The sequence below is a fragment of the Anabrus simplex genome, chromosome 2 (assembly GCF_040414725.1).
Source record: "Anabrus simplex isolate iqAnaSimp1 chromosome 2, ASM4041472v1, whole genome shotgun sequence".
Classification (NCBI taxonomy): Eukaryota; Metazoa; Arthropoda; class Insecta; order Orthoptera; family Tettigoniidae; genus Anabrus; species Anabrus simplex.
This window is the reverse complement of record NC_090266.1, coordinates 14098340-14119077: the sequence shown is the minus strand read 5'-3', so window position 1 is coordinate 14119077 and position 20738 is coordinate 14098340. Positions and strand designations below refer to the sequence as shown.

General features: G+C 40.1%; 1 protein-coding gene across 3 annotated transcripts in view; it reads right to left on the bottom strand.

Moving 5' to 3' along the window:
- Positions 1-20738, bottom strand: part of LOC136863895 (pelle-like serine/threonine-protein kinase pik-1) — a 630261-nt gene that overhangs the window by 99464 nt on the left and 510059 nt on the right. For all 3 annotated transcript variants that reach the window (XM_067140300.2, XM_068226049.1, XM_068226048.1), the window contains exon 9: positions 17662-17724. In XM_067140300.2, the coding sequence (XP_066996401.2) occupies positions 17662-17724 (63 nt within the window). The remainder of the gene's footprint in view (positions 1-17661; positions 17725-20738) is intronic.

Sequence of the window (20738 nt, the reverse complement as noted above, 5' to 3'; positions counted from 1 at the left end):
TTTGTACCCAACCTACAGGGCCTTCGCATGAAGAAACAAAAACCATCAGGTTAAGTTACTGGCCCAAAGTACAGAAAGGACTGGAGGCGTGAACTTGCACTCCTAAATACACATTTTTAAAACCTAAGTAGCGCTGGGCCGATACACAGGGGCTAATCCCAAGCTAGGGAGGTGACTCGTATGAGAAACTTTAATACATTAAGGAAGAGAAGGAACGGTCACGAAAACGTAGTCACCTCAATTTCAAATGAAGGGGAGCTCGAGAGGGTAAAGCACTCTCTATCCCCGAATTAAAGTTCAAGAAAACTGAAGTTTACCCGGAAAAGGGTTTACATGTTCAATAGTTTACATATTAAAGGTTTCAAACCTTCCCCAAGAGTTAAACTGCTGAGCTAGCAAGAAATAAAGATGTTAAAAGGCCATTACAAAGATGTTAAAAGGCCATTACCTTGTTGAAGAGCTGCTGCCTGAAGAAAGAGGCGCTTCCCGCCCCCTGCTACATATTCACACATTGAATTAGATGTTATACCAGTGGCCCGGAGATAAGAAAATCAGCAGTTTTATACCCTCGTGGAAAATTCGAGACCTTTCAGGAATGAGTACACACACCCACTCAATTTTTATTGGTTGACTAAGAGTTACACATGGAAATTAGAAGAAGAAGAAGAAAAAGAAAGCTATGATTGGAGGAAAATTAAATACAGAAATTACTGATTGGCTAAATTCAAAACAGGCGGAAGGAAAGGATTAATATTGCCAACCAACAAACCACAGAACAAAATTTAGTAAAGACAAAACTTATGAATACAACATTTCTCCAAGAAGGTTCATTCCTTTACACCAGAGTGCGTTATCCTAGTTTTTGGTAGAGACATCTGTTAGAGAATGTCCACACTTCTTGATCAATGTAAAACAAAAGCAAATCAAAAACACACAGTGACATCTTCTGATAACCAGTAGAGTTGATTCCTTTTTTAAAGTTCAGAGCTTCTCCTGTAGAGGAGTTTCAATTGGCGCAAGATTTGAACTTGCGTCGTAGAGGTGTACCGCCCAGTACAGACCTCCCCCACCAAAAGTCCTTCCAAGGGATGACACAGAAGAATGTTGAAAGAAAAGAAAAGAAAAAAAAATGATTTTCCAAAACAAAAGTCCAAGTTTGTTGCTGATTAGCTGAAGAAGAATATAGGAGAGAAACTACAATTTTTCAGAAATCGGAGGTTTCGTAAGTTGTTTGATACAGATGGGTGGAACTAGTTTAAGTCCAGCTTTAGAGTTTCTTTGTTGTAGTAGAATTGCAAAACAAAAACATTAATTCATGGGGGTAATATTTTTCTAAGTCCACCAAAGGTTGATTTGAAGCAAAAATGTATTAATTGCAGATATAGAGTGTTCATGTAACTGTTGAAGTACATTAGCTGCCGATTAATTTTGACGGCAAGACCTGCCGCCGCTGCTTGTGTCCAGTGGAGGCCACTCGGACCCCTCAAGTACCCTGAGATACCTCTCTCCCGCTACTATGAGACGGGTAGTCGTGGTGAAGCACGCCACAGATGCGAAGTTTGTTTACAGACCTCGAGTAGCTTGCGGGTGGTGCGCCGCACATCAGCCTTGGCCGGAAGGAGGGCTCCGGCTCGCCGTACACTGGTTGACCTCACTGGAGTGGAGTGGGCCCGTACCCCACCTCAGTGGTGGTACGGCGCCGCACGGCAGCGGGGGCACTGAAACAGTAAGATCTCGGCGCCAGAATTGGTGTTGGACATTAATGTTTTAGGGTACTGTCATTGTGGTTAGGCGGAGGGGCCAGCGGCGTGGAAACTTTATTTTATTTTGCCACTGGTGTGGTTTAGCAGGAGACGGGAGCGTGGTAATAGCCGTATTGACAGGACAGCAGAGTAAACTATGGGGAAGGTTGTACAAAGTAAATGAACAAACACAGAGCAGAAGGCCTTAAAAATACCCCCCCCCCCCCCCAAAAAAAATATATATAACCTTTGGGGTTCTTACAAGATGTTACAGATCCAATGAGCAAGTAATTTACACAGGTTTCACCTGAGACAGGTGAACCCTAAAGATCCTCTCGGTGGCTGGATTACTCACTAACAATGTGACCGGCGTAAGAAAATCTAAAATAATGCACGGCCCATGAAATCTGGGGGCAAGCTTGCCCGCGGGAACAAAGTTTTTGACCATAACTTGGTCTCCTACCTTTAAATTGGTGGGCCTCCGTCCACGATCATATCTTTCCCTAACCTTTTCATGAGAAATTTTAAGGTTGGCCTTAGCCTTCTTCCAAAGATCTCTAATATTATCTGGATCTACTGTCTCAGGTAGAATATCACTAAGAGACCAAAGAATAGAGAGCGGCTTGTTGGGAACAAACTTAAACATCAAGGAAGCTGGAGTAAACTTATGAGATTCATGAACCGCCGAATTTAAAGCGAAAGCTAACCAATGCAGGGACGTGTCCCACCTAGAATGATCATCATGATGATAGGTAATAAGAGCCGACCTCAGATTACAATTGACCCTTTCAGCTAGAGATGGTTGAGGATAGTAAGCAGAAGTAGTCACGTGAGAAATGGACAGATCAAAACAGAATTTACGGAAGAGATTAGAGGTGAAAGCTTTAGCATTGTCAGAAACGATATATTGACACGGGCCAAAGGAAGCAAAGATGGAATTCAAACAAGAAATAGTCGCCTGAGCGGTAGCCAGCTTAGTCGGAAATAACCAAGAAAATCTTGTGAAACCATCTACACACACAAGAATAAATTTGTTGGCATTCCCCTTAGATTGGGGGAAGGGTCCTACGTAGTCGATGTAAAGACGTTCCATGGGGCGCGACGCTTGGTGAGAAGACAATAAGCCTAGCTTAGTGGACATGGTAGGTTTACTCAGCCAAAAGGTTTTACAAGCTTTTACCAATTCACAAATTTCGCCGTCCATACCTTTCCAGATGAACATTTCTCGGATCTTTTCTTGAGTTTTAAAGATGAGTAAATGCCCCCCCAATGGGGTCTCATGATAGTACTTGAAGATCATGGGCACGAGAACAGCTGGAACCACAACTTTCATCTTCTTATCATGCCTCGACGGGCAACATAAAACACCATTCCTCAGCACATAAGGGACTACATGTTCCCCAGAAGAAAGGGTTTCCATGATCGGGGCCAGCGTCGGATCTTCACGTTGATATTTTTCAATATCCCAAAATAACATGGGAGCATCCGTTAGAATGGCATTTACACCAGGATGTATGGACTCGGGAAGTGAAGGACTGTCTTCTTGTTCACAGGGCTCGATATCATTAGAAAACATACGGCTTAGTCCGTCCGCCACAACATTTTCAGAGCCTCTTATATGCCTAGCATCAAATTGGAAGGCAGATATTCTGATGGCCCAGCGAGCTATGCGACCAGTGCGACGCGGGCTAACTAAGACCCAACTTAAGGCTTGGTTATCTGTCTCCAAGTCGAACTTGACAGGTTCCAGATAGAGGCGGAACTTTTCTAGAGGAAATAAGACTGCCAAACCTTCAAGTTCATAAATTGAATACTTGGTTTCTTGAGCCGATAAAGTTCTAGACGCATAGGCGATGGGTCGCCTCCCTAGTTCAGTCTCTTGAAGAAGGACTGCAGCCACCGCCGACGACGATGCGTCGGTTTGGACGATAAATTTCTTCGAGAAATGAGGCATGGCAAGAACAGGGGCATAACACAGAGCTAATTTGAGATCTTCGAAAGCGGCTTGTTGAGAAGGCCCACACTCAATTTAATGCCTTTCCTGCGGAGTAAATTCAAGGGCGCCGCTCTATTAGCGAAATTTGGAATAAATTTCCTGAAGAAGTTCACCATGCCAATGAACCTGGCGATACCTTTGAGTCCTTGGGAGGTTTGAAATCACGGATGGCCTGTGTTCTAGAATGATCCACTGTGACAACATCGGGTGACACAATATGCCCTAGGAATGACATGGAAGGTTTAGCGAAGGCAACCCTAGATAACTTCACAGTTAACCCTGCCTTACGAAGGCGAGTAAGGACCTCTTTCCGATGATCTAGATGTTCTTCAAAGGTCTCTGAAAATACGACGACATCATCCAGATAATGATATAGGTACTCGAATTTGATGTCGAAGAAGACCCTATCTAGCAGTCTTGTAAGCACAGCTGCTCCCGTGGGGAGCCCGAAAGGCACACGGTTGTATTCATATAAGTTCCAATCCATGGCAAACGCTGTAAGATGTTTAGATTCTTCCGCCAGAGGGATCTGGTTATAAGCCTGATTGAGACCTAAGATGGTGAAGAATTTAGCCTTTCGAAACCATGAAAAACAAGAGTGAAGGTCTGGAAGGGGCACAGATTGTAACACCACCTTCCGATTGAGAGCCCTATAATCAATCACAGGCCTGAAGCCACCTTGGGGTTTAGGAACAAGGAAAATAGGCAATGAATACGCCGACTTAGAGGGCCGAATTATACCATCCTTCAACATCTGATCTATGATTTCCTTCAAAGCCTTCATTTTAGGTGGAGACAGCCTATAAGGTGGAAACCACACTGGAATCAAATCCGTAACCTCAATCTTGTATTCTATAAGGTCAGTAACACCAAGAGTATCAGAGAAAACTTCTGGGAACAACTGACACAACTTGCGAATACTCTCAGCCTGGTCCTCAGGAAGATGTCTAAGATCTAACAACATCTCATCCTGGGTAGGCGAAATAGATGAACATGACACAGAACTACATTTAATAAGGGGATTTTGAATTTACTAACAAATTTGAAAGTGCACGACTGGAATGTCAAGCACAAGACCGGTGTGTGACATGAAATCCGCTCCTAATATAATGGGGCAAGACAAGTGCTTAGCCACAAACAATTTAAATTTCCAAGTAAATATGGCAATTCTAATTTTGGCATACAGGAACCCTAAAATTTCTAATGGAGAGGAGTTTGCCAAAATGCATTGAACCAAAGACGAACAATAATCGGGAAGTTTACAAACAGATTTTAATTTGGAGTACCACTCAGCCGAAATAATGGAACACACACTGCCAGAATCTAATAGAGCAGTTACAGGTTCATTATTCAATTCAATTTTGAGAAATGGAACAGGTGCGGGGGTATCCGCCGCAATCCTAAGACATTCTTTGGGACATTCAAATGGTAATGTAGAACAGTTCTGACTTTTCCCTGAATTTTCGTCGGGTTTATCCGGGGCTGAGCCTTGAAAAGATGAATCTGCCGACTCAGCCGAAGCCACTAGTCACTTTTGATTCTTGGTGGGAGTTGCACCAGAAGTTGAGCAGGAGGGGGTGCTGTTAGCATTAAGGCAGTTCTTGGCAATATGGGAGAAAGCGCCGCATTTAAAACAGCCTTGGGATGACCCTGCTCCCTTGTTTGTCCCATTGGATTTAATTAATGGACACTTATTACGTAGATGATCTACCGACCCACAAGCGTAACATTTGCGGGCAGTGAAGATTCGGCGAGGTGGAGGCCGAAAATTGCTTGAAGATTAAGGGGGTTCCTTCGCGGCACGTAAGGTGTCGGCATATCTAACCCCTTCGGCTGAAGGAGCCATAGCTTCCAGCTCGGCAAAAGTTTGCGGACGCGACGCGAAGCACAAATATGACCTGTAAGATGGTGAAATTCCTTCTACAATAGCCTGAACAATTTGATCTTTGGGAAAATGGAGAGCAAATATTCTAGTATAGAACTTAATATCTTGGATGAAGTATGCCAAGTTTTCATCCAACTGCTGTACTCGGTAATAGTACTTCTGAATTAGTGATGACCTAGCTCGAGCCGGAATAAAATTAGCTAACAGGTGGGCGTGGAAGTCTTCTATGGATGATTGTTCAGCAATTGCCCTAACTATCTTGTCTGAGAGGACACCAATGGAATAAGGGTAAATAATTTGAAGGATTTAACATGGAGAAAGAGAAAAAACAAGAGCATGATCCTGAAACTCAACAAAAAATCTTAGAAAGGCAATGACATCACTGGTGGAATTGACGGAGAACTTAGAAATACTTCTGAGCAACATTGCTAAAGGATGGGGCAAACTGCTGAAGCCAATTGACATAGTAGGTAGAGGCCTAAGTGGCGGAGAAGCTGTTTCAGAAGGTGCATTATTCAACGAGGTACGACGTTCAGATTTGTTGTCTAATGGGGCAGAGGTTTGTTGAGCTCCTACAGATTTCTTATTCTCCTTTAGAAGACTCTTCCTCGCTAACTAAGTTTACCGTAGAGGGTTGGTTGGTTTTGGGAGGGACTGCCCCAGTTAACAATAGGCTAACCTTACTGGACAATTTGGAAAGGTTTTCGAGAAGAGCACAAGCCTTCTTCCCTTGAATGTCATTCAACTTTAGAGACAATAGATCGTTAACTCTATTGGAAAAATGGTACAATCTAGCTTGTACACGTTTGAGCTGACTAGGTGATGGATCATCCCCTTCAAAAAAACTAACTACCGATGCTAGCTCAGTAGCATTATCAGTGATCGTGGAGAGAGCATCGTCAATATCTTTCTCTCCCAAAGTTGGGATGGTAATAGGCAATTCAAGGGAATCTTTAAGCTTAGTGGTATCGGCCGCAACCGTGCCTCCAGGTGGAACATTTCTAATAGTTAATTCGTAAATCAATTCCTCCTTTCGCAAATAGCCGGGATGGAGGACATCGCGAGGGCAGGACATGGTGACAGAAAAATGTAGAAAATCAAAAAATTCCAGCGACTGAGAAAATTGTTAGAATTCGAATCAAAAGCAATGTTTAGCAGTCAAAAGGGGCTAAATTGAGACCCATTCAACCACGCTCTGCTACCACTTGTTCCGAGGTATCTATGGAACAGCAGAGGTGAAAGAAGGTGCGGGCTGGAATGGGTCTAACTACAAGTCCGAAAGATGAATTTAAAAATTTAAATAAAGGTTATATTTTCAACTGATAACAATTTTAACAATTAACAATTTGCACTAGGTGAAACAAAGAAAATCAGGTACAATGCAACTTTACAAAGAAAGCACCAGTTAAGGTGTGTTTACAAATTCTGGGCTACCGGCCCACATTCATCAATCCTTGAGCTCTCAGCTCACAACCACAAAATACCAAAGGGCAGAAAACCCTTAATTACATGGAGCTCCTGCTCCTGCTCCCGCTTAGTAATGTCAAGCCTCCTAGAGGCACCTTCCAAAATACCAGAAAGAGCTGACCTGCTCTCAATTTTACAAGCCTATCAAAGGCCACTTTACTTCTAACTGCCCTCAAGGCACACTTACAAAGAAACAGGGGTATTTGTACCCAACCTACAGGGCCTTCGCTGGAAGAAAAAAAAACATCAGGTTAAGTTACTGGCCCAAAGTACAGAAAGGACTGGAGGCGTGAACTTGCACTCCTAAACACACATTTTTAAAACCTAAGTAGCGCTGGGCCGATACACAGGGGCTAATCCCAAGCTAGGGAGGTGACTCATATGAGAAACTTTAATACATTAAGGAAGAGAAGAAACGGCCACGAAAACATAGTCACCTCAATTTCAAATGAAGGGGAGCTCGAGAGGGTAAAGCACTCTCTATCCCCGAATTAAAGTTCAAGAAAACTGAAGTTTAACAGGAAAAGGGTTTACATGTTTAATAGTTTACATATTAAAGGTTTCAAACCTTCCCCGAGAGTTAAACTGCTGAGCTAGCAAGAAATAAAGGTTAAAAGGCCATTACCTTGTTGAAGAGCTGCTGCCTGAAGAAAGAGGCGCTTCCCGCCCCCTGCTACATATTCACACACTGAATTAGATGTTATACGAGTGGCCCGGAGAGAAGAAAATCAGCAGTTTTATACCCTCGTGGAAAATTCGAGACCTTTCAGGAATGAGTACACACACCCACTCAATTTTTATTGGTTGACTAAGAGTTACACATGGAAATTCGAAGAAGAAAGCTATGATTGGAGGAAAATTAATTACAGAAATTACTGATTGGCTAAATTCAAAACAGGCAGAAGGATAGGATTAATATTGCCAACCAACAAACCACAGAACAAAATTTAGTAAAGACAAAACTTATGAATACAACATTTCTCCAAGAAGGTTCATTCCTTTACACCAGAGTGTGTTATCCTAGTTTTTGGTAGAGACATCTGTTAGAGAATGTCCACACTTCTTGATCAATGAAAAACAAAAGCAAATAAAAAACACACAGTGACATCTTCTGATAACCAGTAGAGTTGATTCCTTTTATAAAGTTCAGAGCTTCTCCTGTAGAGGAGTTTCAATTGGCGCAAGATTTGAACTTGCGTCGTAGAGGTGTAGCGCCCGGTACAGTTGCCTTAGATTTTTTTGAAGTCTGAGTTATGATACACATGTCATCCCAAACTATCACACTATTTCATGGCTGAAACCTGACAAACGACGAACATATCACATACTGATACAGATATACAGACTCTCTGAAGACAGACCATTATACATTTCTTCCCAGCTTAAGTATTTGTCCTCCTTTCACAGCAGTAATACCCGCTCTGGTTCTTCCCTTTCTATTCCTGTTCACAGATCCTCTATGTACAACAATTCCTTTGTTGTGGCGGGTTCTAGACTTCGGAATTCCCTGCCAGTCAGTGTCAGAAATTCCACCTCATTACGTAAATTTAAGACTGCTTGCCGAGACTTCCTGCTAAATGCAGCTGACTAACTTGTATGACTGGAAGATCGAATGAATGTGAGTTAGAAAAGTGTAACGTATTTTTGTGTAGGTTATTATTTACTTTATAATATTATGTACTCAAACTCTGCTCCCAATGATGATCACTACAGTGGTTAAGTGTAAGAGAGGGCCAAGAGCCCTAACTTTGCCACCTAGAAAGGCATAATAAACTTAAAATTGGCATGAGGGTTGGTATGTGGTTATAACTGTGCAGACAGCTCATTTCCATTAGGGGTGTGCTTGAAAAGAAATGCGCCACCTCGGGACGAGGACATGAATTTACGGATGTAAAATACGGTATATCTGTCCGTGAGCTATTAATATTGTGAAATGGAGGCCTATTTGTCTACTGCCTTTCCAAATCCATTTTGTTAGGTTGTAACAGAATACTATAAAATTTCACACTTTGGTCTGTAGTACAGTACCGTATATTATTATTATTATTATTATTATTATTATTATACTGGCTATAGTTAGGACTTTGGCAATACAATAAAATGTGTATCTATTATGATGTGTGTGCTCTAAAAAAGGTGGTCTACTGCAACTTGCTTTGCAAATATAACATTGCTATAATAATTTGTTTCTAATTGTTAACCTATCTGTAAAATGGTTAAAATGCATGTTGTAAAGAGTTATTTTGTAATAATTAAAATGTATAAATCCCGAATTACTTCTTGTGATTTACTGCTATAATCCACCATATTTTCAAATGCATTTCATGAGATCGTGTAGAAAACCTTTGTATCACAGTATTTTGAAGATCCTCGCATACACACTCCCCTTGTTCATTAATGATTCCTGGAATGTCCTTCTTGGAACCTATTTCTGCCTTAATGTACCCGTACATACTCTTCAATTTTTCGCTTAAATTAGTGTGCCCACCAATTATGCTTGCCATCATGTTATACTATTTCTATAATATTTGTATATTTCTATATTTCTATAATAACTTGTTTATAATTGTTAACCTATTTGGAAAATGGTTAAAATACATGTTGTAAAGGGTTATTTTGTATTAATTAAAATGTATAAATCTCGAATTTCTTCTTGCGATTTACTGCTATTATCCGCCGTCTTTTCAAATGCATTTCATGAGGTCTAGAAGAAAACCTTTGTATCACAGTATTTATTAATGCAGCCAACAACAAGCATATAGTTCTGGCCGTAAGTTATGACATTAAAAAATAATCATCTAAGACAGCATTGTAAAATGATTCTTCTGCTTCTTCTACTTATTCTCCTTCTTAATTTATTTGTTGGGCTCCGCTTTTGCGTTATACCCAGCCACTAGTCGTTTTATCGGGTAAAACCATAACTATGAAGGATGATATATTAATTGTAAAGCGGGGGAGGGGGAATAAGAAATTAGCTGAAAAAAAGACGTAGGTATCATATACTGTGTCAAAAAGAAACAAAACAAAACTTGGGATAGGGAATGTACAGGGATACAAGGTCCTACTCTTCACGCCAATGTGATCATCACGGTGTCTATCTACATCACAAACATGACCAGATCAACACTCAGGGGATGTGGTCTTAGATTCTAATAATGGCTTTAGACAAACACATAGAAAAGGATTCAGCGATAGAGAGCCACAGTAATGATTGCAGATATATGTATGTAAACATCAAACATAATCCAGCTTCTTATGGACAACTGTTGACGACGGTGTCCCTAAGCAGTTCTCGTTATTTCCACCCGCAGCAGCACACTGCTATATGCACGGAGCCTATTGGATGTTAAAATCTACTATACTGTACCGTGAAGAGGGGAGGGGAAAGTAGGGTGGAGCGAGTGGAGCGCTGTGGAACGTGCTGTCAACACTGCAGAGGGGAGAGAAAGTTATTAATCTACTTCATGTTATGATGCACTTTTATGTAATATGGATGAATGCAAGTTAATGATCATAGGTGAATAAAGTAAGGAATTGAAATAGAGACTATTATATGTTATTATTATGATAAAAGCTAATTTAATGAGTAAGTGTTGTCCAGATGTTATGTGAGTAGAGCAAAGAGGGGGGGAATTTTTTAATTGTGTATGGTCATTTAGGTTGTTACATTAGCATTTTTTGTGATGCAAATTTTGATTACTTCCTTTACATTGAAAGATTTACTTTTATTTTCGATGTGTAAAATTTTTAGATCTGTGTTGATGTCTGTGAAATGGTGTAAACAGTCGTATATGTGCTCCCCGAAGGCTGAACGCTGATTATATCTGATTGTGTTTTTGTGTTCTTTGTATCATGTGTGGAAATTATGTTTCGTTTGACCTATATACAACCTGTGATGATAAAGTTCAGTGAATGAATTCAGAATGGCAAATCCGGCAACACTGGTGACACACAACGCTGCACCTGCGTAGCAGCAGGTTTTGACCACCTGCTCCCAACCTTGTTCAGTTGAGCATCGTGTGTGTGAGCCGTGTAAGACTTGTTTGACACAGTGCGTGTTTAGTGCGTTGGTTCTGAACTGCAAACAGGAACATGAACGACCAAAAAATCAATGTACAGTTTTGTTTTAAGCTTGACAAGACACCGAAAGAAATGCACGCAATGCTGGTACAATGTTTATGAAGATCAAGCACTGTCCTTGAGGTGTGTGTACGAGTGGTTCATCCGTTTTCGAGGAGGCAGGGAAAATGTTTCTGACAACCCCTGTAGTGGAAGACCGGCGACTGCCGTCAGTGACGAAAAAATTGAGAAGGTGAGGACATTAATCACGAATGATCGGCGATTAACTATGTGCATGATAGCGGATGAACTGCTGATTAACCATGAATCCATGCGACAAATCGTTACCTAGAAGTTATGGAAGAGGAAAATGTGTTCTTGTCTTGTGCCACATCACTTGACTGATGATCAGAAGCAGGCACGTTTAGAGGCTTCACAGGATTTTGTCGAAACAGCGGATGCAACACCAAATTTCTTGAACTGTATTGTCACTGAGGATGAAACCTGGTGTCTCAGGTACGACCCTGAAATGAAACGGCAAAGCGTGGAATGGCGTTCTCCGGGATCCCCTCGTCGGAAAAAGGTCAGAGCCGAAAAGTCACGCATCAAAATGATGCTCATCACCCTGTTCGATATCAAGGCATTTCTACCTGAGAGAACAACGTTGAATGCTGCACGGTACATTGAAATTTTGGCCAGTTTCATGAAACGTTTACCCCAGTACGCACAACGAGGTTCATGGTTTTTTTTGTCTATGACAACGCTCGCTCACACACAGCCAATATCATCGAACAGTTCATGGCAAAAAAGGATGTGGTGCAACTTGAACACCCCCCATACTCGTGAGATCTCAATCCTCCAGACTAGATGTCCTTGGTAGTATAGTGGTGGGCCGATGACCTCGATGTTAGGCCCCTTTAAACAACAAGCATTGTCATCATCGTCATCATCGTCATCATCAATCCTCCAGACTTCCTCCTATTCCCAAGACTCAAACTCGTTTTGAAAGGAAAGAGATTTGACGATATTCCTGACAACCAACGAAACGTGACAAGGCTTTTGAACACCATCCCAAAGGAAACATTCTTGCAAAGTTTCAACCTCAGCAGTGCATAGTTATGGGAGGGGACTATTTCGAAGGACAGCAAGGTCACTGTCGTGCATTGTTCATCTATGTTGATAGTACAGGACTATTCACCGAACTTTATTGTTACAGGCTGTATGTGGCATTGCAGTGAGGTTCTTGCCACTTGAGTTCATATACTCCTGACTTTGAGAAAGGGTCATTTTTGTTTAGGTTGCACTTGCAACCAGTAACAACCTTATTGTAGTAAAGTTAGGAAATCATCAGACTGAATGGGAACCGATCAGCAGAGGTGTGAGACAAGGTTGTGGACTTTCTCCTTTGTTATTCATAATCTATATGAACAACAAAATGCAGGAATGGAGGCATGAAAGGCATGGATCAATCCTAGTCAGCAGATGTAACACACATCTAGATGCCATACTCTTAGCTGATGATGTTGCACTGGTGGCATCATCAGAAGATGATCTTGAGTGGTCAGTATTTAATCTCCAGACAGTCTCTTCAAAATTCGACATGATCATTTCACCAGAAAGGAACAAAATAATGGCCTTTAAGGGGAAAGACCCTATCCCCAGTAAAATCTGTTCAGATAATAACATTTTGGAACGAGTCAATGAATTCAATTATCTAGGACACAATTTATCTTACCAAGGGGAAATTGATATCACCGCAAAAATAACCAATAGGAATTATAAATCACATTATGAAACCATCCCTTGTCCAAGAACACACTCGCTTACGTCTTTATAACACTTTAGCCAGAACAACCCTTTGCTATGGCACTGAGGCATGGACAATAAGAACTCAAGACATTTCCAGAATTACAGCCTGCGAAATGACGTTCATGCGCAGAACAGCAGCCTATACAAACTGGAATTGTAAAAGAAATTAAGATGTGCTTAAGGGACTGAATGTGAAACCAGTAATCAATTACATCTATGATTACTAAGAAAACTGGACACTCACGTTCAAAGAATGGAATCTGCAAGACTGCCAAAGGAGATCCTACGCTACCAACCAAGAGGACACAGAACTATACAACGTCCAATGAAGCGATGGAAAGAAAATGCAAGAACATAACAGGCCACATGGCCCAATACTTAGGATGATGATGATGATGATGATGATGATGATGATGATGAATCTCAAATAATATTTATAATTCACAACTTTTTTCAAATCTTTGTGTTGAGCCCTTTTGGAAGTGCTCATTTAATTAATCAGTCATTTATTCAAATATACAAAGTACTAGTAACTGGCAGGAAACATTATATTCAGCAGCACATGTTGCAATTTCTGCAGGGAGCTTGGAGCTCGGGTTTGTTTGCTCCCCAGCTAAGTTTGGAAAGTGGAATTTCGACATGACATACACAAAGCAGAACAGGGAAACAATAGAACTCAAACGGACAATATTTCGGATGCCCAGCAAGAGGCTAGGGTTGCCTACGAGAGATGTTTGAACTAAGCGTCAGGTTCACGATGTGTTGAGCCAATGAAACGATAGAGCCACCGTCGATATGGCTAGGCATTGGTCTAGGGAAGAGATGGCCCCAATCGAGGATACGACAGCATTTTCGAGGACGAGTTAATAAAAACGATGACAGCATCAGTTAGTTACCCCTATTATTCGGCGAGATTCTGTGCAGGTAACATCATAAGAAGAAGTTTTTATTTACGCGAGTGATCGTGTGGGGACTTATAAAATCTTGTTGGAAGACGCTCAGTCCGCATTTAATCTATTCGAGTTTTCTAATACTGAGAGAACGGAGAGAACAGTTCCATTTAGAAATGGTTCCATTTAATCATTTCAAAATGCATAGTAGCCTGCCTGTGTAAATAGTTTCCGAGGGCATAAACTTTACCATTTCCAGTCCAGCCTATTATAAATGGGAAATATTTGACCTAGTTACGGGATTAGATAAGAGAAGCGGTTCCGCTACAGAATGGGAACTGGTTTCATGGTCAGTGGAAATTACCTCCGGCTGTAAAATTCTAGTAACCGGCAGGTTGATCTTGACCTAGTTTCTACATTGTGAACGAGGGGATGTTTTAGACAACATCCGGAAGCAGAAGCAGGAACGGAAAATATGACATTACCTTTCTACCCCTCGATGGAGACAAAAGGACTGATCCAAGTCTTCACTGAAGGCAGCATTATCATCGATATGGCGGGCCAAAAACAAGATGGGGTCGGCTGTTTCCTGAAGATGAGTGGTGATAAGTCAACGAAACAGATGAGTACAGAGTTTTCAATGTAATTACGTGAGTGTGAACATGTTTAATGTTGCAAAAGGGGATAGGTTAGTTTGATATTTAATTTCAGTAGATGTAGCTTTGTTTGGAAGGACTACATCCTATTTAAAGTAAATGACAGGAAGTTTTACGTATGGAACACCCTGAGGTAGATAACCAGTAATAATACAAGTTATTTTTCAAAGTACTACATCAGCTAAGGAGTCGGAATGAATCAGGTGCAGGCTACAGACGACTGACTTGAGGTAGGGGAAAGCTTAGGCTGTGGATAGGTGAGGTAGGAGTAGCCAATGAGAGAGATTTATTTGAACGACCACATGACCCAATGACGTACACATCGTAGGAAACTCACCGAGTATAACGTAGAGATAAGGAGAGCAAAAGAAACTCTTGGAGACTGTTCTGAAAGAAAGTGGAATCAAACACTGAAGCAGCTCCAGAAGGTTCTTAAAACAATACATATAAATCTGGAAAAACTTGATGGAACATACACCCAGACGGGAAAGGAGACGCTGGAAGTGTTGCTAGCTTGACATTTTCCTGAGGCTGAGGAAGTAGAAGGAGAAGAAAATGTTGAAACAGAGGCCAAATCACGAAGAGTGGATTGGAACTGTGCCAACCGATTAATTAAGCCTAATCATGTGAGGTGGGCAATCAACACGTTTCAACCCATAAAGGCTCCGGGGCCAGAAGAGATACTCCTGATACTCCTGCTGGAAGGACGGGAGATAATTGTCAAGGAACTGACAGACCTTTTTAGAGCAAGCCTAGCTCAGGGATATGTGCCAAAATCATGGTCTAAAGCTAAAGTGGTATTTATACTAAAGCCTGGAAGGGCGAACTATGCCCAAGCCAAAGCCTATAGACCATAATGCCTAAACTCTTTCATGCTAAAAGCAATGGAGAAAATACTGAATAAATACTGACGCAAGTGCGATAACAGGTATAACTTGAAAACAATATTCTCTCACCCATGGGTAACTCATGTAGATATCGAGCTCAAATTATTAAGGTTATCATTATTATTATTATCATCATCATCATCATCACTTGTAATATATAGCTATGAAGTGTACATCCATTTAGTATTAGTATTATTCACGTACTTGAATGATTGTATTGCGTGTGAAGTAATGTCATGAAAGTATTAGTAGTATTATTTACGTAGTCGAATGATCGTATTGTGTGTGAGGTTATGTCATGTACATAGACATTTTTATCAGTTCCGTTAATGTAAATACCTGTAAATTAAGATTATAATTTATTCTTACCGGTATATATAAATTGTAATCCATAATATTGTAAAAAACCCTGTACCTTCCAGAATGGTTTAGACACTATAATGATTAAGAATATTCTATACATTATAATCTATGTATTATGAACTCTCGGGTTTTCGAGAAGATATATTTTTGTAAGGTAACTTTCTAGACGCCTGGCCAGGCGCCTATATAAAGAGACAATCTTGACGGTGAAGTTAGTTACTGCTGAGTTATGATTTGGAAGTTATGGGTTGAAGAGTCATGGTGTAGCAAGGTTATATTTGTGACCACGTGAACAACAACCTTTTAAGCAGTCAACTGTTTTATTTGTGTTTCAATAGTCATCTCGATGTGCAGCGATTGGCAGTTGTCTTTAAATGGCGGTTTGTGATGTGAATGTTTTGGTTTTGACAACAGTGATTAAGGTTATGTGTGTGTTTTGTAAAATACATGTGAATAAAATAGTTGTACCAACTGACAGCATCTCGCGTGTGTCTTTGTGGATACGCTAACTGGCTACCGTGACGACAGTACTATTAGAATCTATCGGAATCGTAAATGAAGAACGACCACAGGACCATGGTGATGTTTAAACAGTTAATTTCCTTGGTTAAAAACATTGGGAACATCGAAGCCCAGTTTGGAAAACTTGAGAAGAACATTGGGGACCAGTTAGGAAAACTCGAGGAGAAAATCGGGGCCCAGTTCAAGTAGATATGAAACAGTTGAAACTCAAATTGAAACTTTTTCCTTAACCCTTTGGCACTCGGCCTATATGCACTACTTTGCTCGAAGACACTCAGACTAATTTCTGTCATTTTCCAAACCAAATTACAAAAAAACAACACGTAAAGAGTTTAACACACATTAAAATAAAATTAATCACACTAATACAAGAAACTATGAGCATTTCAGAAAAGAATATACCTAGGACGTATTGTTATTGGTAAAGCCAAAAAAAAATTATTAAATTTTAAAAATAAATTTTAAAAAATAATTTTTAATTTTCAATTACTGAAAAATCATACATTAATGCGTCTTCCTTTTTTACTCTTAGACGTGAAAGAAAGAACATTTAATTCTGAATAATTTGATATCAATATGATGTGTGTGCTGCAATTCATTCATGAAGCATGGCACATAGTTATTCACTGTACCGGTACATATAACGGTCATCGATGTCAGGTCCTCGCGGTCCGATGCACAGTGAGCAGCTGTGACTGTGTCATTTCCCACATAATGGGAATCACTTTCGGCAAAAGAAGGTCATTATTATACTGTCTTAATCATCTGAAAATTCAAGGATATCGGCCTCAGTCGACCTTGAATATGGCCTAGCCATTACGATAAAAAGATGACTCAAGCACGTGCAACAACGGAGTTATGAAATAAAGTAAAATTATAGTTTGTGAAGTACAGCGAACACACGATATACCAAACAAACGAAATATACTCTAAACTAAACTCATATCAAGATCAAATTGTTGTATTCATAAGCCAACCAAAACAGATCCACGCAATAACAACTTCAAATAACCACAACATAAACATTCACGGTCAACAGATTTCATTTGTCGAAATAAAAATATTTTGTAGGGCTGGTGGATATATCTGTAGAGTAAAACGCAAATTCAACGCTTTAAGGTACCGTCACGATCAACTGTTACGATTTAACAGCCACACAAATGACGAAAATCCCTAAATAGGACAGAGCCGATGTATCGGCGCTGTGAGCATTCTCGCCATAACCTCTCGCACCGATAGATCGGCACGCTGAGTGCGAAAGGGTTAAAACTTCACTTGACTTAGAAAATTCCTACTTCCACAGCCCTACAAAATATACTATCAAATTTTCAGTTAGGTAAAGACAAATTAATTATGTGTATAAGTAAATGCTAAACAGAACTTACCAGTAATTTTTTAGGTCTGGCATCATCATAAGCTCTTAAACCCGTGCCTAACTCAAACAGCACCTGAAAGCAAGAAATATAAAAACTATATCAGCATGAAGGTGCGGGATCACTACAAATCTGTAAGCAGTAATATGCAATCGAGGAGAAGATAAGGTTTTCAAAAGAAGGAATAATACACTAACAATTCTGCGACAGAGCCCAAGTTCAATTTCAATAAAATTATATAAAATTCAGTGAAAATATAATTTTAATTGTGAATTGAATATAATTACTTCCCCAGTCTATAACAAAAATCGTGGGTGTGTCTTTTATGTGAGAATAACTCTGTAATATAAATATCAGGCCGGGCTATAGAGCGCTGGCTGGCAGGTTCAATCCTGGATCAGCCCGGTGGTATCTGAAGGTGCTGATACACATCAGCCTCGAGTCGGTAAACCTACCAGCATGTTAAAGAATTCCTGAGGGACAAAATTCTGACACCTCAATGTATTCATTTATAGGACGAGGAGTAAGGTATTGGAATAATTTACAATCAATCAATCAATCAATCAATCAATCAATCGATCAATCAATCAATCAATCAATCAATCAATCAATAACTGATCTGCATTTAGGGCAGTCGCCCGGGTGGCAGATTCCCTATCTGTTGTTTTCCTAGCCTTTTCTTAAATGATTGCAAAGAAAGTGGAAATTTATTAAACATCTCCCTTGGTAAGTTATTTCAATCCCTAACTCCCCTTCCTATAAATGAATATTTGCCCCAACTTGTCTTCTTGAATTCCAACTTTATCTTCATATTGTGATCTTTCCTACTTTTAAAGACACCACTCAAACGTATTCGTCTACTGATGTCCTCCCACGCCATCTCTCCACAGACAGCTCGGAACATACCACTCCCAAGTGATAAATTATCGTTATTATTTAAATCACATACCACTTAGTTGAGCAGCTCGCCTCCTTTCTCCGAAGTCTTCCCAGCCCAAACTTTGCAACATTTTTGTAACACTACTCTTTTGTCGGAAATTGCCCAGAACAAATCGAGCCGCTGTCCTTTGGATTTTTTCCAATTCTTGAGTCAAGTAATCTTGGTGAGGGTCCCATACACTGGAACCATACTCTAGTTGGGGTCTTCCCAGAGACTTATATGCTCTCTCGTTTACATCCTTACTACAACCCCTAAATACCCTCATAACCATGTGCAGAGATCTGTACTCTTTATTTACAATCATATTTATGTGATTACCACAACGAAGATCATTCCTCATATTGATACCTAGGCATTTACAATGATCCCCAAAGGGAACTTTCACCCCATCAATGCAGTAATTAAAACTGAGAGGACTTTACCTATTTGTGAAAATCACAACCTGACTTTTAACTCCATTTATCATACCATTGCCTACTGTCCAGCTCACAACATAATCGAGGTCATTTTGCAGTTGCTCGCAATCTTGTAACTTATTTATTACTCTGTACAGAATAACATCATCTGCAAAAAGCCTTTACACATATCATTGATATATATAAGAGAACATAAAGGTCAAATAATACTGCCTTGAGGAATTCCCCTCTTTATTATTACAGGGACAGATAAAGCTTCGCCTACTCTAATTCCCTGAGTTCTGTTTTCTAGAAACAGAGCCACCAATTCAGTCACTCTTTTGTCAAGTCCAATTGCACTCATTTTTGCCAGTAGTCTCCCATGAAATGAAATCGCGTACGTCTTTTAGTGCCGGGAGTGTCCGAGGACATGTTCGGCTCGCCAGGTGCAGGTCTCTTGATGTGACTCCCGTGGACGACCTGCGCATCGTGATGAGGATGAAATAATGATGAATGTATAAAATAATTATGAATGATGGTATAAATAATTATTTGTCAGTATGTTAATTATGACCTCCTTGATACATTCAGTCTGTACTGTAGCAGAATTTTCAATTTTCTTGTCTTTTATAGCAATAAATTTATTTTGGAGCCACCTGCTTCTTGCATAGAAAATGTTTAAGTCCATGATTTCTGTAAACATATAAATTATAAACAGGAAAGTTTTCCACCTATTTAATGAAGTTCATAACCCTTGATGATTTCTGTGTTTTTACCAGCCGGAAACTGTATTTTTGCAAAATAAATGGCAGTATTTCAATATGCAAACACTTCATAATGAGTCAGAGAAATTTTAAGAACCTTGAATATTAAGTGTATCCACTATTACAGTATGAAAGTTGATATTATTCACTTCCAGATGAGGTGTTGACATTATTTTCTCTTGAATGGCTGGTTATCTTGTTGTAATACCACTTGTCAGTGGGAGGTACATAGCGTTCGGCCAGTGCCATTACATCCCAAAATATTGCTTCCTTGATGTGCAGGGCTTCTGGATACAGTTTCTGACTTGCGTGAGGAAACCTTGGAGTACTGTTCCTTTTCAAGAGAGGAAACTCTTGTAGAAAAAACCTGATGCATTCATTCAACATTTAACAGTTCCACGAAATTCTTCACTATGAATAAACAACTGATATTCTGAAACGGAGAACTCTTTACCTACACAACTAACATTCTTCTTGAAGGATTCTTCAAAAGTACCTTTATAGCCTAGAAAGCTGTCTCTCTCAATTTATTTGAAAACAAATTTTGAGCTTGACCCTCTTATGAGGTTCACGTAGTCATTACGAACATACATTTTCTCTCTCTTCCGTTTTTCTTTTTCTACTCTTCCGAAGCTTTGGTCACATGGAAGAAAGCTGTGACCAGGCTCTGGAAAGCGTATTACTTAAGCCTACATGTCCGTGATACACTAGTGTAGAGCAGAACCAAATGAATATATGATTCTTGTTTCGGGCACCGCAATTATCGTAAAAGAGATTAAGTGTTTTCACTCCAGGAGTAAGGGTGCTCTTCAAGAAATCATGAAGACAGGATACAACTTCGTTAGGTGCCTTCCTTCCAAACATTTCGTCAAATAGGTAAAAATAACTTTTTACTTTTTCCCTAGATTTTCCGTGTTGTCTCCAGTTCGCGAGAAAAAATATAGTTGCCATGACTTATGACTCGACACTCGTACTATTGTTTAACGCTAG